The sequence below is a fragment of the Epargyreus clarus genome, unplaced genomic scaffold, assembly GCF_041222505.1.
Source record: "Epargyreus clarus isolate Ecla_fem2 unplaced genomic scaffold, WU_Ecla_fem_2.2 ptg000029l, whole genome shotgun sequence".
NCBI lineage: Eukaryota > Metazoa > Arthropoda > Insecta > Lepidoptera > Hesperiidae > Epargyreus > Epargyreus clarus.
The window spans coordinates 7410854-7432795 of NW_027332235.1; the positions used below are offsets into that span (position 1 = coordinate 7410854).

The window sequence follows — 21942 nt, forward strand, 5'->3', positions numbered from 1 at the left end:
ATGTATACGTAAAAATATTTATTTATTACTAGCTGACCCGGCAAACTTTGTACCGCCTCAGAATCTATTTATGAAATATATTTCATATTTACTCACCTTTTAAACCTTCCCTGGACTTCCACAAATTATTCTAAACTAAAATTTGCCAAATCGGTCCAGCCATTCTCGAGTTTTAGCGAGACTAACGAACAGCAATTGATTTTTATATATATAGATTAATAGATTAATAGATTAATTGCATGTAATAATTATTTTCATTTCAATGCATATAAAAACTTGTTTTTTAAAATAATATGACTTTACAAAAAACATACGCTGTCTTTTTTTTGTAATTTGATTTAACATAAGTTCTCAACTTTATTTAGAGTTTATTTAACTCTAGAGACGTAATATGTTTTTATTAGTTAATAATTTTACCAAAGGAATACACTAAGTTTTAATTAGTTTTGCAAATAAGTCCATCTCTAACTCTAATTAGAGTTGACAGAAGTCTGTAGTGCTTGTAACGAGTTTAGCAGACACAGGTTGTTTTAATCAGTTAAGAGCAAAGAAAAAATATATACCTACTGTATTTCACTTTAGACCAATATCGTCGCGAAATATAGGCTTAAAATGAATGTTACATACCTATTTATAACTAAGCAACAACAGACCAAAATCAGTTCTTACCTACCTGCAGAGGGTAATGTCTTTCGAGCGTATGTATGCCTCATTCTTTAAAATGCCATACGGCCCAAATAGCTTGACGCATTTTAACATATGAGGTGTCGTTGGATTAGTCTTAATTGTGGGAGGGACGGTGGGAGTAGGAGGCGATATAAATTATACAGTCGGCTTTTCTGTTTCAGTTTTCAAGCAACCCGTTTCCTTTTTCATATTGTAGCTGTTTATAACCTTTAGTATTATCAATAAATGAAAAATATAGTTATCATCGAATGTCCAAATTCGATGAGCACTACTTAAAATGTAACCAGATTACACATAGACACAAGTGACGGATCCATATGGCATGTCATGCATTTTAACTAAAAATTCATACCACTGAGAATTGACTACTACTGGCAACACATGGACATGGGATATACTACTAAATTCTCGAAACCATATTCGCAAATATCATGTTATGTATGTCAAAATATTGCGGTGTAAGAAATACAAACTTCGTCCTCATTATATTATGTATCCATACGTTTTGTTAACATGTTATAAATTCAATATAAAAATATCTTTAAATAACCACCTTATTTTTGCTCTCATCAGTAGGAATGAGACAATTTTGTACTACTTTTCGTGTGGACGTTTCTAACCACAGACCCGAGCCCATTACTCTTTCAATGCCTCTGACCCTTTCAATTATGCATCCCATGCTATCAATCACTCTCAATTATTAATGAACCCCCTTAAAAAATTCACACACCATACATTACCCGTTCACAGCACCATAATTCACGGACGAGAAGAGCAATAATTCACTATGACAAATTAGTATACCGCCGAGCACACATGGCAATGACAAACAAAGTCAGTTTATTGGAAGCACGGCAAACATTGGAGTATATCGAAGTACAACAACACATATCACATCACATTACATTGAAATAGCTAGCAAAAGAAATATAAGAAAAATCGTTAGAGAATACTTTCTTCTGAAGTCTGTGAAATGGCATTAAGTTAGTGGATAATTAGGTATTCGAACAGAAACAAGAATAATGCATCAGCATTAAAAGTTTCTCAATGATGCAAACTATGACGTTTTTATGATGAAAAGTAACCTAGTTCAGTGCATTCCCTAGATCCTTCACAAATAGTCACTTGTTAAAAATTACACACACCGTGCATTTCCAGTACGCCATAATTCACGAACGAGAAAAGCAATAATTCACTATGACAAATTAGTATACCGCCGAGCAAGCAAGCAATGACAAACAAAGCCAGTTTATTGGAAGTAGGTACGGCAAACATGGAGTGTATTGAAGTATAGCAACAAACATCGGATTCTTGATCTTTATTGTACTTTCATACTTGAACTCTATTTGTACACTGTTATAGGCCCTTCGAACTGGTAAAGGGACAATGGCAAACAATAAAATATGAAGAAAATATTCTGTGTTGAGATTCAAGTATTATATTTAGCTTGTGCGTAGTTAAATATTCGCACAAATATTCAATTGTTTGATTGTGTACAGTGTATAATTTATGAAATTAATGTACAGTGCGTTCTTTCAATTTCTATCTATACCAACCTAATATTTACTGTATATATCTCAGATTTTGTAAATATCGGTTTAATGTATAAACTGGGCAAACAGATGGTCAAATAGTAAAAATAGGTTGTTACTTTTTCATATCATTCTTAGTATCCATAATAAGTTAAATGCCGTACGATTAGTATGCGTATAGAAATTTAGAAAAAATGAAACAGTCAATTTTTAGCTGTTATTTTAAATCATAAAAAGATACACAATTCATATGCTAGGCTAAGCTTATGTCGTGGTAATAAATAAAACAATTTCATTGAAGTTAATAGTTCGAATCGTTTATTAAGGACGAAAGATGCACATGAGTTTCTTAATCTATATAAATATAATTTTATAAATTTACAGGAATATACAGTGATTAATTTGTTGCTAATATTATTAACTTATTTAGATATACAAAGATTAGTAGAAGTCTATGTACCTATATTAAAATTGTAAAATTTAGAAAAGATCTAATGCAACAGACAATTGCACTTTTGACATGAATTTCTAATTCTGATTTTCTAAACGTTTGAATAAATTGTGAAATACTCATATGAAATACAAAAGCATGTGTGTATGTATGAACGTAAGAAGATATACTTCTTTGGCGTATTTCATATAACCCTTTCACCCGAGATGATATGAACGTGAGTTTCACTTTAAAAAAATTCCCACGTGATAGCTTCTTATTTTTCGAAACGCAACCGATGCCGATCGATCGTGAGGAGAGTATCGCACGTGTTACCGGCTAAGTGAGCGGGGTGCAGGCGGTCAGTTGTGCTAGGGACTCGTCCAAAGATGGCAGATTTTTTCGACCCGCGCACTGTCACAGGTATATAATTATTTTTGGTATTAAATGTTTAGTATCTATCATTAATTATAGCTAATTTGAAAGCTAAAAGAACACTAAATACGTGGAATTTAGTAGTTTATTCGATTAACTTGCAATTTAGATACAATTAGGTTGCAAATTTCAACTGTTACGATCGTGTGCCTACGGTTGTTGGTGCAGAATAACGTTTGATGAAAATGCTTTTATTGCTATTACCAGTTATGTGTAAGTTTCATCAATATCAATTTTGTTTGTTACAATTTTGGGGTACATTTAAATGACGATCAGATTTTGCCAGTGCGGGATGAGGAGAAATGTATCGGACATTGAAGATCTTCATGAAAGTGAAGAGCTTCAACCAAATAGATTAGAAGAGTTTCAATTTGAAGAATTGTGCCCTGAAACAGATCCAGAAGCACATGCAGACCCTCAAATAGAAACTGACCTAGAATTGGATCTGCAACTTGAGCCTAAACCTCAACCATCTACTTTAAAATCATCCCTAGAAATTTCTTGCCGCCGAGCATCTTCACGTCCAACACATCGAAAAAAAGCTTGGAAAATAATACGTTTTCTGTCTTGAAAAGGTCTATACATTCCTACCAACATCTCCAGTAAAGTTTCCAAAGAAATATTTTTCTTAATATTTTAATTGTGAGGCTCTTGATATGTAACCAGATGCACAAATTTATATTATCTAAGAAGAACCGGTCGAAAAGTTAATTTAATTGCAATAGATATGGCTAAAGTGTTCTCCATCTGCATTATCATTGGATGTATTCCCTAGCCAAGAATACCTACGCCTTGGAGACCTGGATTGAAGACGGAGGCAATAACGGAAGAAAGAAGAATGTTGATTTTCATAGAATTACGTAGTTTAGGTTTCATTGCCAAGACAGATTTTTTATAAAGACTAATGAAAATAAAGACAGTGATGTTAAATATCTCCAAATTGTTTTAATTTTCTAATATTTTTTGATAAAAAACTATTTTTTTTTGCAATTTTCACGATCGTGAGTGTGACAGTTCCCACCGGAGACTCACGATCGTGCGGGTCGATTTCTGGATTAAGTATAAACTCTGGATTTTTTTTCGTATTTTTTGTGGATCCCTTAAGCTATATAAAAAGCCGTAATAAACGTTTTGAATCGGAAATTGCGAAAAAAAAACTTCGGGTGTAAAGGGATAAAAAATGAAAAGAGTGAATGTATCAATATATATAGGCGTAGCAGCTGAAATAATTCATCATCATCAACCCATTACTGTCCCACTGCTGGGCACGGGTCTCCTTTCATGATGAGAAGGATTAGCCCATGACTATGGGCTCCACCGCGCTGGCCAAGTGCGTATTGGTAGACTTCATATACCTTTGAGTTTTTTTTCTTTTATAAATCTCTCCGGGTATGCAGGTTTCCTCCCGATGTTTTCCTTCACCGTTTAGCAAGTAATAATTAATTTCTAATACTCCAGAGGCCGAGTTTCTTAACCACTAGGCTATTACTGCTTTCATAGCTGAAATAATTACGAAACAAAATATAAAATATCAAAAGGACTCTAAACGACACGACACATGACGTTATGTTACGTTACGTTTCGTATGGCATTAATACCCAAAATGTTGTTTTTGCACACCTTGCATTATTGACTAACCGACTTTATGATTTTTTTTTATTTATTGGTGTTGCAAAAAAATACCCTCACTCCTCTTCCAAACGCCCCAAAAGAAGTATAACTTCGTTGATAATACATTCAAGAGGTCATAAATAAAATTGTCGATTCAAACCCTATGTCAACTTTGAGATACATTGGTCGTACTTAAATTAGATCTAAAATGTAATGCGGTATTTTAGGCAATTCAATTTTTACTACGGTTTTATTAATATAAATTTTAATCCAGCTAAATATACGATAGTACAAATAAGTAATTTAAAGATTTGCTCTATATTCTATTCGATTAAATACTACTGGAAAAGGCTTTAAATTAATTATTACAATAAATATTTTAATTCTTTGAACTTTATCTTTATTGATAGACATATTGTATCTCAACAGCACCAATACTTTAAATATGGGGGTTAATAAAATAACTTACATAGGAACTAAATTACAAAGTGCATCGTAAACATATATTTTTAATCTTCGTTTTTGCACAACCGAAAATATGTATGCAAAAGTGTACATTAAAGCACTTTAGTATTCATTGTCAAATACAGATACTTATACTATTAGCAACATACAACAAAAATTACTGTTAAATATGTGTGCAAGTACTAATATAAAGTAATTTATGTAACTCTTTTTACACTCACATAAAATTTTCTTGTGTCGTCGTACAACACAAATACCAGTACCCTTACCATGAGTTTTCAATACATCCCAAAATTTTACGTTACATTTACTCAATCCATTATGCTGTTTCGTTTTCTTCAGTAGACTGAGTAAACGTAACAATAAGTAAGTGCTCAAGTGACGATGAACTTTTTGTCTTCCTCACTTGTTCACAATAAAGAGAGACAAAACATAAAGCGCCATTTTGTCAATTTACACATTTAATGTTACGTTACTGACACTATAGTTCTGATACAATCCGCTAGGGGCGCTGATTGGAAAGTGTATGGACAAATACGTAAACAAATACCAAAACAGTCATATTTGTTAAAACATAAAAAGGTAAGGGTACAGAACAGACATCTAAATTTATATATCTGCCTGGCCGGAATCAGGAACCGACTGATCATCACTAGGTGGATAATATGTAATTTATCATTAACAGCTTTGGCTGTTAGAATAAGAAGTTCATAGGCCATTCCACCAACTTCGTTAGAGAATTTTCAAGACTCCACACCTCTCGGTAATATTATATTATAAAGAATTTTCTCAGTGGTGATAACTGGTTAGTTATCAACCTAACCAGGCAAAATTTATACGACTGCGCTAAAAATTACCCAAATATACCAATTATAACATAATTTTTATTTAAACCACCAAAAGAGTTCTACCACCATCAAAGATATTGAAGATAACTTCTCATGGGCTCCAACCACTACGCCATAAACAAAGTCTTCGAAGAAATTACTTGTGAAACACATCCGCATAAGCATGAAAATTCACAAGTGAAGTACTGTGAACTCGGACTAAATATAAAAATGTTTATTCGACACATATTAGACGTACATTCAAAGTGAAAATTACATACCAACGGCGTCAATTTTGCGCGAATGTCAGCGTAATTTTGTACACAATTTTAGAAAATTACACCAAGATATGGAAAATGTAACTTGGGATTGTATGAAATATATGAGCAATTTAAAGCTAAAGATGGCAGTTTTAGACGACTACATAAATGTAAATTTGTGACAAAATGACGTATATCAACATAATCAAGTAAATATTTCATACATAAAAATATCGTGTTCTGTTCTAATAATTTGAAGTATAGTACGCGACACACTGCTAGTGCGCTCTGAAATTGTTGCGAGCAGGTGTAGTCACAGCAGTTTTACGCGGACTATACCTGTTTATAATTATTAGGCTAAAAAAATAAATAATATTTTGGCAATTAAGTTATATATGTATGTATATAATGGAATGGGAGATATGGTACTTACCCGGACCACGGCAGGTTAATACCACCAATATATGACATACATTCTTAATTCCAATTAACGAAGAGTTCTACTAATTTATATTCGTTTAATGTCTGATGAAATCTTATTATTATTAAACATACATTAGTAAAGATACTTCGCCGCCTTGAAATTGAATGAAGCCACAAACGGCTTATTGGTAAGTGCTTTTATTGAATTCTTGACAAATAAAAACATTTTTAGAGAAAATTTACGAATAAATAACTAATAATGCGTAATTTACATAATAAATAAATAATTATTTCAAATATTTTACGGACATTTTAGCACGGAGACGTGGTAAATAGTACATTACAATACGAGGACGAAAAATTTTTTTCTGACAAGTGTGAGTTTGCAGGCCGAGCCGCAGTTACGCAACTATTTCAATTCCCAAAACTGGGTACATTTTCTTGTTAGGAGTAAGTAATCTTTACTAATCTATATTATTAAATTAAAACATATAAAATTATATACACAACACAATTATATTACATAAATAAAATACAAAAAGACGTCATTACATTATTATCTAAATTACAAAATTATTCAAGGGTTCACTAACTTTAATATCACCATCGTAAAATACTTAAAGACATTAAAATTAATGTTATTCATTTACGTAGACATGGCGGGATGATAGATACAAGGAGAAACGTAGCGGCAGTTTTAAAATTGGAATGTTACAGTGAGGATACAGATAAAAAATATTAGCTTTTTTTTTACGTTTACTTTTTAAAAGCAGCAGTAAAAGAAGAGTTAATCGATGTTACTGTTTAATTTACACCTAAATATTAAAAGCTTAGATTAAAACATGTTTTATATAACTTATAATATAACTTATTTATCATACAAACACGAACATACGGTTCATTTAACAGAACGTTTTACTATCGATGTTAATTGTTATTATATATTTAAATCGTTATAAATATAAGTATTTCACACGAATTTCTGTAGCATTTTTTTTATAATTGCAAATAGAATGCAAAAACAGGCACCATTTGCATGATGACAAATTTTAAAAACCCCTTCTATTATGTACGTACCTACATGTCTACTGATTCCAAAAATCGTATTATTAAATATTAACGAAATAAATTCAGTATTAAAGAAAATAATAGCATATTTTTATAGTTATTTTGAATTAAGCGCGAAAACGCTCGCGGGTGTCATGGCGTCCGTTGGTGACGTCAGATCGTAAAAAATTCGCGAAATCATATCGTGGTTCGATCGTGTCGTAAATAGTGAAGGAATTTTGCATTATTTTTTCTTAAAGTGATTATTCATGATGGAAATTATGTCTCTCTTCGACCATGTACTTAGGATAAAGTATCATTGATGGGCTCTCAACAAGATGATAAAAATATTTTGCAGTTAAATTAGAGCAAATTTTCATTTGACCTTAAAGATAAGACAGAAATTGTAATATAACAGTTTAGTTATACTTTATCGTGTTTGAACCCTAAGTCCGTTGTGTCAACAACCCCACATGACTTTACACTGGGGTTTATCTGGGTATTTCTTTTTCAGCGCACCAATGATGGTCATATACCGTCGGTTGTTGAGGTGTTCGGCGCGGTTGTGACGAGAACCGTTCTTGGGAACCGCCGCGTGGCACAGGAAGGCTCCATCTAACACCACCATTCGGTATTCTTGAAGACATAGTTCTAGCATCTGGTGAACAGTCATTAAAATTAAAACAGATTCAAATAATTACATAATAGATTAAGTACAACAGATATAAATAGATACGTTTAATAATAGAACAATGGGTTAAGTCATTTTCATAGTCGAATTTCTGTTTTTGTTTTTCATTATTCTAATTGTTTACGGTTCATCCAAGTTTTCTATAATCACACACCCACACATACAAAGATAAAAATAAAATAATAAGTCTCTTACTCAACATATTGACATGTAGACCTTTGAGCTCTCCTTTTTACCACGCTTTTATTAGCATGACCTGTATGTATGTAACGGAATCTTTGAACTCGATCTTTACCCACTTTCAACGGTCGGATTAATTTAAAATTTTGAACACTTATCAAGAATCGATGACAATACACGACTTAAATAATTTTGTCCCGTTCTCCTCATCAGGATCGTGAGGATTAATGATTTTCCTCATGTGATTTTAGCGTGGCATATAGTTTTTAATCTATAATTTATTATTCTATAAACCTCTGTTTCGGATCTTGCCTACTTATAAGAGTCTCCTTGAAACTTTATAAATATTTAAAAATATCAACAATATTCTTGGTGTGTCGGGATGTGAAATTCTCCTTGGTAATTACAAATAAATGCAAAAAAAATTAGCATTATTTTAATTGACAAAAAAATTTCATCAAGCCTAAAGTACAAAAAAATAACTTAAAGAGCTAAGTCTTGTCAACTAACTACAAAATAAAACCCAAAAAACGAAAACAAACAAACTTTTAATCTACAAAAATAAATCAAAAACCATGCAAAATATTACACTTTTTGATCGCCGCCATTCTGAACGCATTCGTATTATTTTTATAAACTTTGTTGTACGAGAGTATTATCATCGCGTATCTATACATGTTGGAGCTGCGAGCTCGTCTTGCGGTCTCCCGACTCGGTTTGAGGATGGTACGCCGAGCGGCGTGGCATAGGAACCCACCGTCGAGAACGACCAAGTAGTAGTCTTGGAGACATAGTTCAAGCATCTAGGAAGTAAGTTATGAAACAGATTAATAGAGCACTGGACCATCTAATAGTTGTCACTGGCAATGCATATTTAGTGTAATTGTAACTCTGGTCTAACTTGAGCTTTTATTATAAGGACTAAATAGGAATGCATCCGCGGTGTCATCTGTGGACCATACATAAATCGCTCATTAAATACAAAAGGGCCGCTTTACTGTTTTTTTCAACCACATACCTATGTGAAAAGGCATTCTTTACTCTTGTTTATACAAAAATCAAATCAAAAAAATACAGAAACAGATTACAAGTAGAATCTGATTTGAGATTACAGCTTCAACCCGAATATCCCTGATTTAGTTGCAAAAAAGGGACACCAATCTTCACAGATTTTTTTTTTCATTTTTTTCATAATAAACAGTTATAATTGTCTTCTGTATTTCTTATTTTTTGTATCTGTAATGACTAAAATAAATACCTAATCCGTTTTTTTTGCTATTTACTTTATTAAGGGCGTCCGTGAAAACTGTGCTTGATTTCCTAAGGGTCCGTGGACTAAAAAGGCTGGGAAACGCTGCTTTAAGTGTCTCTCATCTTTCTACATCCTTCGAAACCAGAACGCAGCAGCGCGTGAAAATGCTATTATAATGCAGAAATTGGCGATAGAAGTGCTGAAATTCAACCACGGCTCTACCACCTTTAAATTAAAGAAATGCCTAAATGGTTTTATATCAGATTTCCATAGATTGTACTATTCGTTTTCGGAATACATACAATGTATTTCACGCTTGTTGGTAAAATGAAATGATATAGTAGAATAGGATGATAACGTTTGATCGAACAAAATATGATGACGTTTTATAACGATCATTGAATTGATGGCCCATATTCCCAACATTCTATACAACCAGATAAAAAATAAACCTGTCATCGCCCTACAAGTAATGTTTGACACAAATTAGCGTTTGGAAGCGTCTGTCAGGCCCTATGATGTGTAAGAAAACAAGATAATTGTCTTGAAAGCATATTTTTCCTAAATTATTCTTAACTCAAGTATATTTTAATTATTCCTTCTATGTTTTTAGGTAATGAGGCCGGAAATGATCATCATGAAATAAAAATAACCCTGCAATAAAATATCAAAAAGCGATGAAACTTCCTTAAAATGTGTAAGAGATTCTACGTGCTACGAATAGGCTACGAAACTATTATTTTCCTTGTTCGTCAAATATATTTAGATACCAGCTACACACAGTAAATTTTGTGCTGATTGAAAGAGACATTGCCGCATCAATTATTCGCACGAATACGTTACCTGCGTCATCTTATCCTGTCTTCCCTCCCAGGAGAGCATTTCGCTGTACCACGGCTCCTTTTGCGTGCCGAAATAAAGCGGTTCCCAGCGATGGTAAGGGTACTCCCTCCGGGCTATCAGCATCGGCTGGAATTGATTTCTTATTTAGTTCCAGTGACATATAATACTACCTTACTACTGAAATAAATTGACGCGTAAAGGCAATCCCTTTTAAGCGACATTGAGCAAAATTTACATGAGAGTGATTTAAACTTGAAATAGATATTTACAAAATATAAAATAAATTTACACGATTGTTACATAAATTTATTAATAATTAAACAATAAATGAAAAAAATAATTATATTTGGTTATAACAGACTATTTTAAATTTGTATTTTTTAACTATTAATCTAGTCGATACGTACACGTTCATTTGCTTATTAATGAACCTACGACCACAATTAACATAATACTTCGTCAGTCTGAATTAATTTCTCAACGACATCATTATATGTGGGAGAATATTTCATTTTATATATAAATATTTCGTTTTTAAAATCACATGATATTAATTTCGAACTACCGCTCCGTATTAACAATTGGCTACCTGTATCATGCTATAAAAAAGGGGCGCTCAACTGTCAACGGATCAGAAGTTGTCCAATAGTGGGCACGGCACGATGGTGCTCTGAACTGTTTGGTATTTTGCTTAGGTGTTATTGTTACTATGGTGGCATTAACGCTTATTCATTTAATTATTTTAACTATATTTTTATAAATATTGGTTAAATTAGTTGAATCGAAGTACCATTGTAGATCTACCTACCGGCGAGCCCACATATATTACAATTATTATAATTTCATTAATCAAAGATTCTATACACAAAGCTCCTAAAATTTAAATTCACATTTAACATATATTTTATAAAATATATTTACTATAGTAAAGGAAAATTAATTTCAGAATTTCCTTTTATCCTACCCTTTAATCGGAAATGTAAATCACAGCCAAATTGCAAGTGCACTTCGGAAGAGCACAGTTGAAAATCGATGCCGTGAACCGTTTTCATTTCATTCCGCTTTCTGTAATCCAATCGGTTGTCGGCTAACTGGGTGCCACTTCAATCTAGTTCAGGAGTGACAGGTTGTTCAATCTTCGCTGCGGCTGACAGCCGAGGCCTTAATAAATTTATGCCACCCCGCCACCCCCCGCCCCAACCCTCTACGTTCACGCCTCGCACTAATTGCTAACTAATTATTTGAGAGCGCACGTCCAGAGTAGCACTTTCCCAATTATATGCTTTTCGGTTGTACTTCATTTTTTGTAAATTTTGAATTTTTATTTTATTTTCATACGTTTTGTACACGAAACAAATTTACGCCATTTTTTCCTGATTCCTTATTTGTAAATGTAAATAATGTTTTTTTTTTTAATTTACTTAAATTACACTAACTTGAAAATGTAAATTTAATGTAAATGTTTGCGAAAGTGTAAACTCAACGTAAAGTATGACAATTAAACCGTGATATGTGTAAGTATGAATAAATAAATAACTGGGGGCCTACCACCATCCTTTAAAAACCATTATAGTTCAGGAAAGTTTTATTTCAATATTGCATCAACATCATTTTGTTTCGTACCACGACCAGTTTTAAAGAGGAAATTTCAATGTATGATTAAAATAATATTGTTTTAAGAGATAGTAGTAACCCCCCAGTCCGAAGATTGTACAGTAGGTAAGACTAGTAAGAATAGAAAAAGAAGTAGAACGTTTGCATATATTAACACAATCTAAAAGCAGTTTGGATTAGCAAGTAAATTAGGTTTTAAATTAAGTTCCTCAAGAAAAATGTAGATAACCAAAACACGTGCTCTTAGATTACAAACTTATCCAGTTCTTGGTTTCTTGAATAAAATTATGTAAACAAAATATGAAAATTTCTCGGCAAGGTTAAGTTTCAAAGGAATAACAATCTTTTAACTTGGCGGTGGCGAGGGTTATAACTCCAACCGCGTATAAGTAATAAGTATGTACATAATTATACCACATACTGCTGGAGACACGGAGAAATAATTGTATGGTTATGTTAAACACACATTAAAAAAAAATAAAAATAAAAATGTTTATTGATTAAAGTACAATTATATACAAAACAAGGCGCAAGGGCCCATGTACTGGGTTGGTAGCCCGTATTACTGGGTGCCCCGCTCATCACCAGGACAAAAATTTAATCAAATATTAACATATTTTAAGAATTATGACTACTTAAATTAAAAGCGTGTCCAACTCATATTAGCGTGTGTATGTGTGTGTGTGTGTGTGTGAATATGTGTGTGTGAGTGTGTGATGGTGTGTCTTAGTGTTTGTGAGTGAAAGAGTGTGAGTGTGTGTGTGTACATTATATATCAAATTCTTAGTATAATTCTTAGTAAGAAGTTATAGTATAGTAATTTGGTAATTCTCGGACGTGTGATTTAGGATGTTTACCATTACCTTGACCATTAAAGCAACTTTGAAATATCATTATCATAACTTTGAAAATTCAGAGGTGGTAGTTAGGGTTCGAACCTCGAACCAAGTTCAAATACTAACGACTTGCAGGTCGACTAAGCAATACCATTGCTTAGTCGACCTGCAAGTCGTTGAATATACTATAAAATAAAAAAGGAAAATAAAGACATTATTGAATTTGTAAGACATACCTCAACGACTTTCGGCGAGGACCGCAACAACCAAGTCTGGAGGCCAGGAAACCGTTGGCAATGAGAGCAGACTCTCTGATGGAAGTACATCGCTCGATTTGTAGCGACCATGCGGACCAACCTATTAAAGAAGAAGCAGTGTATTCTCAATTGTACTGATATTTTCGATAAATAAGTTAAATTGCCTACTTTTTATATTGTACTATTCCTGTCCTCGCAATAGGATGGAGCTTAAAGCATTCTTCATCACGTTTCACGCCAAAAGCGTTACACATGGGTAATCAAAAAAATATATTTAAATACAAGTGAGATAAAAAATGATAAATCAACATAACTATAATCAAACAACACAAATATACACTTTACTTGGATTCTGTATTTTTTGAGGCATTAGCAGGTAAAGTCTTAAAAAATACAGAATCAAACGACACATAAAAATCCGCTCAATTTGTTCCAATAAATAAAACTTAATCCATTTGGCTTACTAGATCGAAAATTTAATACCTTCGCCTATGCCCGCTAACCGCTGACGTCATAAACTTGACGTCGATGCTAGTTAATAAAATTTAAAACCACCCGATCGGAATATAAAAGCTAAAAGACGGCTGGCCGTAAAAAGAACCGTAAAACTGAAGGTTCTGGCTGTAATTTTACACCGCCCTAATACAGGGTTATTTGTTTACAATTTAACTTTATTGTGCACAATACGCCCGTTCCGGAGATCGAGTACTATGGGAACGAGATAATAATGGCCCGATTAATGTTTTATATTCAGAATCAATAAACAAACATCGTGAAACTTCGGGAAGCCATTAGGAAGTTAAGAGGTTTGGAATAAAATAGCTTTAAAGCTGAGAAAACCCTTTTGTTACAGCTCACTAAATTCGTCCAAGTTTGAGTTTAGCAATGTTTACGTTTAATTAATACTGGCGGAGTTGGTAAGAGAATGCAGCGTTTGATCGGCGACCTCCAGACATCAATTTTCGCAATATTAATGATACCATCTCATTTCTCGTAAATAATAATTATATTAATGTAACGCCGAAAATTTGTAAAGCTAACTATTTAATGTACATTTTCACATAAGTTAATCTTCCAAATACCATATAATTCCGATATTCACATAACAGAAGTAACGTACTATTGGCAACAAATTTTCATTAATACGAGAATTTTCTAAATAGAAGGATCATGCAGAAAGTTTGATCACGCCCATTGTGAAGTTCATTTTACATTTAATATTGGATGCAATTTCCGAAACATAATTTTAAAATTACAGACTTTTTAAGTTACATTATTATCAAGAGTTGTCTATATGCAGATAATGATCATCCTAAGAGATAATCGTTAACGAAACTGGATATACTACATGGTAGTTATTTTTTCAATATTTTTATGTGATAGAGATTGAAAAATATCGCATTTACTTCATAATGCACTTAATAAAAGAATAGTAACCGACGAAGTAACATAATATAATACCTAAGAAAGACCACCCGTGAAAAAATGAGCACTATGTTCCCAGAATCTATTCCTTTGACCTCTCTACGGATTAACCACAAAAGCCCTATTTATCAACTTACGTGTCTTTGTCGCGTGGAATCTCTTCGCCTCTCTCCACTTCAAATAGTGGCACCACAAAGACAGTCTTAGCGAATATACAGCCCTCGTCTCTTTTCTTATTGCCCATGAGTTTTCTTACCATTGTGAGGAATTTGGGCGCTAATCCGTCACTCGGGACCATCTCAATGTCAGACACTATAAAGTAGTTCGTTCTTGACGCGTTCCGAGCTACGTTTCTGCCCACATTTATTGGGTATATCATATTTTTCTCTCGTCGAAAAGTAGGGATGTCAAAATTGTCCATACCAGAACAATCTTCAAATTGTAAAATTGGCGCCGATGACGGCTTCCTGTTCAGTCCCATCATCATTCTTTCAACTTTTCTTTTACGCACCCATTGTATGTATTGTGCTCTTGTTCTATTATCCAAGTTTCTGTAGTTTTCTAACTTCCTTCTTAACATTTCCTGAGTAGTTATATTCGTGGTTGTCGTCGGAGTATCTGTCGTTAAAACTATAAGTTGATCCGGACTTCTCACTTGTGGAGGATGACGCTTGGGATAAAATAAATGAAGCGACACTTTCGACATCCTCGCATAACATTTACATAGATGTTTCATTATCTGTATTGCGATGTCTAAATCATAACCAGGTACAAATACTGATAAACTAATTGGACCATCCCAGTATCTGGCTATTTCGCTTATGTGATAAATAAATTCTGGAGTAGATTGTGTGACGTATGTAACGGCGTCATACCTGCTATGGTTGATGTATGCTGTTCCTTGAATAGCGCTGTATATAACTCTGTAGGGGCTTTTATTACCAATTTCAGGTGAAGAGTAGACAGGGATTGTCTCCCATTTAAGTTTATCTGGCAATCCATAGTTGAATTCACAGTAACTTCTATTTTCATTAGGTTGTCGACCTTTAAGAAAGGCGCCCGGCCGGTACTCATAATCACCGATTCTTGAAGCAGCTTGTGGGTGGTCCTGACGCTTGTAATGATATAAATGGATTATAACAACGAGTGTTATAGTAAATATAGCTGTAAGGGTAAATGTGGAATGCCTTCGAGTCAATCTGTAAGAATATGCCCCGAAGATTCGCAGGCATCTCGTCATGTCTAACAAATCGCATTGTTCTGTTTAAGCAAATCGCATAGTCATTGTTTACGTTAATATAATTATAATTTCATCAGTCAATATTTCAAATTTTCACAGCAACTTTCCGGTTTTTGGTTACCGCAACAGTTTTTTCAATGTCATGACGTCAAACTTATATTCAGAGTACACTTGGCCTCATTTCACAGTGTTCTGTGTATATTATCGTTACACGATAATGTACCCGATTTACAGTAAATAAGTCCGTGCTAATATTTAAAACTGGGAGACCTTCACGGTTAGTAAATTTATCTAAATAAAATGCATGTAAATATCACAGAAAGAAATAAATATCACTTAAATAGAATGTCATAACATCTTTGAAAAATCTTTATGCAGGCTCCACTTGCACATTTCCGGCACTAATCGAAGCACATTTTAATTATAGCATAACAAAAACATATTCTGGTCACTGAACAACACAACAAATCATATATTAACACGGTAACCTATATTCATTGACTTGACGCAAATAGACACTATTGTTAATTTTGTACAGTTTCAGCAATTCAATCGGCGAAAAAATGTAGCACAGGTATTATAATTATTGATTTTGTATTATTAGTTTAATTGTAAAAGTGATAAATTCGTTTATTATTTTACTTTTCCGGACACAAGGGTTTGACGTTTGTTGCGCGCGCCGCCACGCAGTCTGGCGGTGTTTTGCGCAACTAGAAAATCAATGCTTACCTCCTCTGAAGCACGTATTTGTTCTCCAATAAATGTCAATGCGTTACTTTACCTACTTGTACAAAGAAAATATTTTTTTTTATTATTTTTATCACATCCGAGCCTTCTAAATATTAACATAGATAATCACTAAATTTTTTATCTTGTCGCTGTGTTGTAACTGTAAACTGCAACTTTAACATTTTCCTCGTTATCATGTTAATAAGATAATTATACACAGCTGTTGGCTTTTTATAGTCCACTATATAAAATCAGTCTTATTTTTTTACATTATGTCTACTTGAAAAATAATTTTAAAACTTACATGTATAATTGTATTCGTACGTCACTTGCATATTAGAAGCACCTAATTACCTTGATAAAGAGATAAGTCTTATATTACAATTATGAACCTGATAATTTTCTACGAAATATAGCGAGAAACCACTAGATTCAGTGTGTAATGGCTAACAATCAGTGGATGAAATAGCGAATTCAGTTAGATGTAACACATGACGACCTGTGACTTGCTTATAAAGTTAAACAACGGCAGAAACGTTCAAAAGTTTGATGGACTAACACCCAAACCCTAAATTGCTCGTTTTGTTTGTCGAGCAACAGGTTCTCATATATTAAGCGATTAATACCCGTTATATAAATAACATAATATAAACTAACTTGAGCATAACTTTTAATCTTTGGCTTGAGCAAGTTTACAAGAACTGTTTACAAAATCCAAATTAGGCTTTATTTGTTTGTCAACAACAAAGTAATGTTTTGTAATTATACGTATGTATTAAACAGACGTTGTAGATAATATGAAGGGGCTGTGACCGACGGACCACACGAACTCAATTTAAACTTTGTTTCTTTCCGTAGCAGCTAACGGTATGTGGGTATTACTTCTAAACAACTCGAACAGGACTAAGCTAGGTAATACCAGCATGTAACGTAGTAGATTCCATTCCGTGACAGCCCAGCTGTTCGTAGCTATATCTGGCTGTTGGTTCAAGTTTGAATTCCATAAATGCATTCCATAATCTTTTTTTTATTCAAAATAATGTGCATAGATATATATGGGAAAACCTACACGCATGAGTTTTCTATTTTATCTACATATGTAAAATCAACCAACCCGCACTTGTTTACCATTGCAGAACATGTCACATAACAACTCTTGTATGAGTGTTAATAAAGAACTGGTGTAATGAATGAATCCTTTTGGTACTAAAAACCAATAAAGAAAAAGCTTAATTAAGTAACCTGGCTGTAGTTCCTTCAATAAAAGTAGTCGAACAATTACCGGAAAGTGCTTTAGTTAAACGCTCACTTAAAGACTTTGTCTACACGAAAGAACTTGGAATGAACGAACTGAATAAAAGTTTAGCACTTTCTTGGAGTCTTAACCCATTTTCGTTTTAAGTTTGATGCTTTGATGAGTAAGCGCTTCCGTTAAATTTTGTACCGGAACTTGATAATTTCTGGCTCCCAGCACGCTATGCTGCAAGGTTTTGGAAACAGTCACCTTTCAGAATTTCACTCGAACACTCGAAAATGAAAAAGGAGTCGATTAAAGACAAGTTTAAACGAAACATACATTTTGTTAAACCTTTATATAGGAAAGCGAAAATCGGTGAACGGGATGAGGATAAAAAATCCGTTTCATTTGACAGGACGTTAAAACTATTAGGCGACGATATAAACGTCAAAACAGTGTTAGCTAAGACCGATAAAAATAACGTGATAAACATTAAACGAAAAGTAAGCAAAGAATATAATATAGTGTTACCCGGGGCTTGTGATAGTGAGATTAAACTTGATGATGCAACCCGCGATTTTGTGCTTCATCGTAAAGTGCTAGATAGAAACATAATTAGTAATCAAGGACCAACATGTCGAGAAAGTAACAAATTTTTAAAGAATAATTTTATGACACGTGGAAATATCAAACATGAGACTATGAGTAACGTTGGAGCCAAATCAAATAATAAGACAGAATCCAAGAAGACAATTGTTTTACACAAGGTAAACTATTTTATCTAAATTTCCGGTGTACTAATACTCGTGGTGATTCTTAGCAAAATATTTGTGTTTGATAAGAGAGATTTTTCATTAGGAATTCTGCTTTGACGCAGTTGGTGACTAAATGGCGTAGAGTTTTAAGGTTTTAGGATATTTTATTAAATATGTGGTGTTAATCTATGTTTAGTGTAAAGATTTTTGTTAAATGATTTGCCGGACACAAGGTTAGTAATTAAACTTATTAGAATAAGCCAGTATACATGTAATGGTATGCCACTCTTCTACGATTTTTCAGAATGACGGTCTAAAAATTCAGAACAGGAGTACGTAGATAACACGCTGATATTTACTTTATGTAAATTTTATTTTGTGACACGAGAGCATTTCAGAAAGAAGATAAGAAAATGTGTGGATTTTGGGCATTTTTCTTTTCTTCTTCTTTAGGCAATCTAAAAATTTACGAATGTACCAAAGTATTTACCTTATTTTTACACAATTCAAAGTCAATGATGTTTTGTATTAAATAATAGATAAACCTTTCACTTGAACTTATTTCGACTGTTTGTGATCATTCGCGCCACGATAGGTACTTTCTGTTACTTCTAAGATCAAGATTATTCAAATAATTTGATATTTAGTAAAAAGCTTTTATTTGCTAATAGATATTTGTAACCGTCTCCAAAAAGAAAGAAAGAGTTTAGGAAAAGTATTACCGAACACGACGTACTCCTCTGAAAACGAATTTTGAATGTTTGAATACCCTCCAGAATCAGTATAATGCAATATTCAAAAGTAGTTTTGACCTAAAAAAGACACTTAGATGACGTCAAGATTACACAGTTTCAATGTGTATGTGTACATGTTTGTTGAAGATGCCGGACACATGGCTAAGGGTGTACCCAGCGCCGAAGGTGGCTGGAGAGACCATATACTCCGTGATCATCAGATGCGTCGTGTGCCAGCTGGGACTCACCACGTTCCTCGTTCTTTGGACCATCATCGGCGTTTTCATCATACAATCCTTTGAAGGTGCGATTTTACCTATTATATTTTTTATTTTTACTTATTTTTCTTTCTTTTTTTATATTTGAACCTAACTATATAGCAGACGTGCTACCTTATGGAAAGTAGTCAACGTTGCCTATGGATATTTGCAACACCAGAAGAGTTGCCAATGCGTCGCCGGCTTTGAAGGAGAGCTCTTTTTGCACCTTTTTTGAAAAGACCCATATCATAGCACTTCCAGAATACCTCGGGAGAAGGTTTCCTATTTGTAAATATTTTTACGACAACTAAGCAGCTACAGAATTAACAGCTATCAGATTTTTGTCTTTCTTATTGTATTAAAATGAGTATATATTTTATAAAATCATAATATTTAATTAGATGAAATCGATTGATTTTTAGGGCCTCAAGAGGAAAAGATAGCTAAGGATTTTGACAAAGAACAAAATCAACTTGTCATCGACCTTGCAACTGAACTAAGACAGGTAAGTGCATAGACATAGATTTTTCCATGAGTAAGTGTTTTAGATCTGAGTAATGCATGGACCGGCCATAAAGTAAACTTTGGGCCTCCTTAAAAGAATCTGGATTTGAAGAAAAACGAAAACTAAGTATCAATAACACACAGTCATCAATGTTATGATTTGACAAACAGACATAACCATGACTTACGATACGAAAAATTACGATACAAAATTGAAAGCAATCCATATTATTATCTATATCGATGTGCTGCTTTGGCTGGGATGCGGTCTTTTTAGTTCATCAACTAATTCCAGTAAATTTTTTATTCAGTCAGTGAACAGCTCTATGTTATTCTATAATCAATGGACCTCGTTGTACAAAATTAAATGTTACAATTTATTTGCCATCGTATTTGCAAGCAAATCATTGTACATCATTTTTCCGTTCTGGTCTATAATTAAATTTTCTTTGATTGTGTTTTATTAACTAGAGCTTATGTTTGGACCCACATAATCTTTATTTCTTTTTTAAAGCTTTATTACTGAATACAATTATTTCAGTTCATCCACAAAGATTAATTGTAAAACGGATTACGATCTCCATTAAAACGCGCTCAATTAAAACACACAAAACCTTATTTTCATCGCAGTGAAGTCTCGTTTTAAGAGACCGAATCCAGATGTTTTACAATTGCTAATAAATTGGAAAGTCGTTTAAGCTGATCTCTAAAGTTAGCTTAATGGTTTAGACATTTGGACTGAATGTAAACTTAATCAAAGGTTTATTTGTACTTAAACGATAGAAAAATTAATTAATGAATGAGCAACAAATGAATCGCAGAGTTTTGATAAACACAATAAGAGATATTTGTAACGATATGGTTTCTACTTTTAATTAATATGCGAATGTTAAATTTCTAATGAAATTGTTTCGTGGTTTCGTTACTATCAAAATACAAAAGTTTGAAAACGTTAAGTATAAAATTATATACAGGCGTGTGTGTAATCTAAGTAATACATTATTTACGTAACGTAGGCTAATGTGTTACCGAAAATACTGTTATAAAAATACTTAAGTTGTCATTAACATGCCATAAGGTCACAACGGTTATAAATATATTTAAATTATTTAATTATAGTATTATTTTAATTAATTATGTTGTATTACCTTCATTATGTGTTATTTTTATAATAATAATTGCCGATTTATATAGTCACGGGCTGGCACGATTGTACGAGTAAGCATAAAAAAGTTCTAAATTGGATTATGAAATAGTTTTATTGTATTACAACATTAAGCAAAACGAGTAAAATCGATAAGCCAGACTAAAAAGTCGATCGATTGACGGTTACATTTTCTTCTAATCCACCAGTAAATCAGCTCCGACATGTTATTGACATAAAAATTGTTTAGCAGATGGAGCTTGCCTACAATATTTATGTTCTCGCACTTTTTATTTGGAATGACAGGCACAATTTGTCGATGCTCGCGGAAAATTAACGTCCCTCTGAGGCGGGGGTACTCAAGTTGCGGCCCGGTTTGTACGCTGGAAGATTTGCCAATGAACATTAATTTATTATTTATGAGCTATAACGCGACAGACGCCTGCACCCCTATGGAAGCTTTTTAAATTTTTATGCGGCTCTAGATTACGGATTATGGGACTCTAGATAATTTTATGTAAGAA

At 33.2% G+C, this 21942-nt stretch overlaps 2 protein-coding genes and 1 long non-coding RNA gene across 6 annotated transcripts in view; 1 reads left to right on the forward strand and 2 right to left on the reverse strand.

The window, feature by feature from the left end:
* Positions 1 to 7926: 7926 nt before the first annotated feature.
* On the reverse strand, positions 7927 to 16754 carry LOC140754496 (beta-1,4-glucuronyltransferase 1). 2 transcript variants are annotated; one of them, XM_073089523.1, is made up of 4 exons: positions 14953 to 16754; positions 13370 to 13490; positions 10684 to 10809; positions 7927 to 8375 (listed from the first exon to the last, which is right to left on the reverse strand). In XM_073089523.1, the coding sequence occupies exons 1-4, from the start codon at positions 16053 to 16055 to the stop codon at positions 8178 to 8180; spliced, it is 1548 nt and encodes a 515-aa protein (XP_072945624.1). In that variant the 5' UTR covers positions 16056 to 16754; the 3' UTR covers positions 7927 to 8177. The 2 variants fall into 2 exon arrangements, with proteins under 2 accessions (XP_072945624.1, XP_072945623.1); XM_073089522.1 differs by lacking the exon at positions 7927 to 8375 and adding an exon at positions 9118 to 9391.
* The window catches only part of LOC140754497 (uncharacterized), a 36737-nt gene continuing 30997 nt past the window's right edge, over positions 16203 to 21942 (forward strand). Inside the window, exons 1-3 of one of the 2 annotated variants that reach the window (XM_073089525.1) lie at positions 16203 to 16332; positions 19658 to 19814; positions 20193 to 20275. In XM_073089525.1, coding sequence (XP_072945626.1) covers positions 19658 to 19814; positions 20193 to 20275 — 240 coding nt within the window. In that variant the 5' untranslated portion in view covers positions 16203 to 16332. Of the gene's footprint in view, positions 16333 to 18440; positions 18789 to 19657; positions 19815 to 20192; positions 20276 to 21942 lie in introns of those variants that run through there. The other variant, XM_073089524.1, reaches the window with a different exon arrangement.
* Positions 17459 to 18427, reverse strand: LOC140754498 (uncharacterized). 2 transcript variants are annotated; one of them, XR_012103672.1, is made up of 3 exons: positions 18361 to 18427; positions 18067 to 18264; positions 17459 to 17763 (listed from the first exon to the last, which is right to left on the reverse strand). It is a non-coding gene; the product is annotated as an uncharacterized LOC140754498 (long non-coding RNA). The 2 variants fall into 2 exon arrangements; XR_012103673.1 differs by having other exon boundaries at positions 18027 to 18264.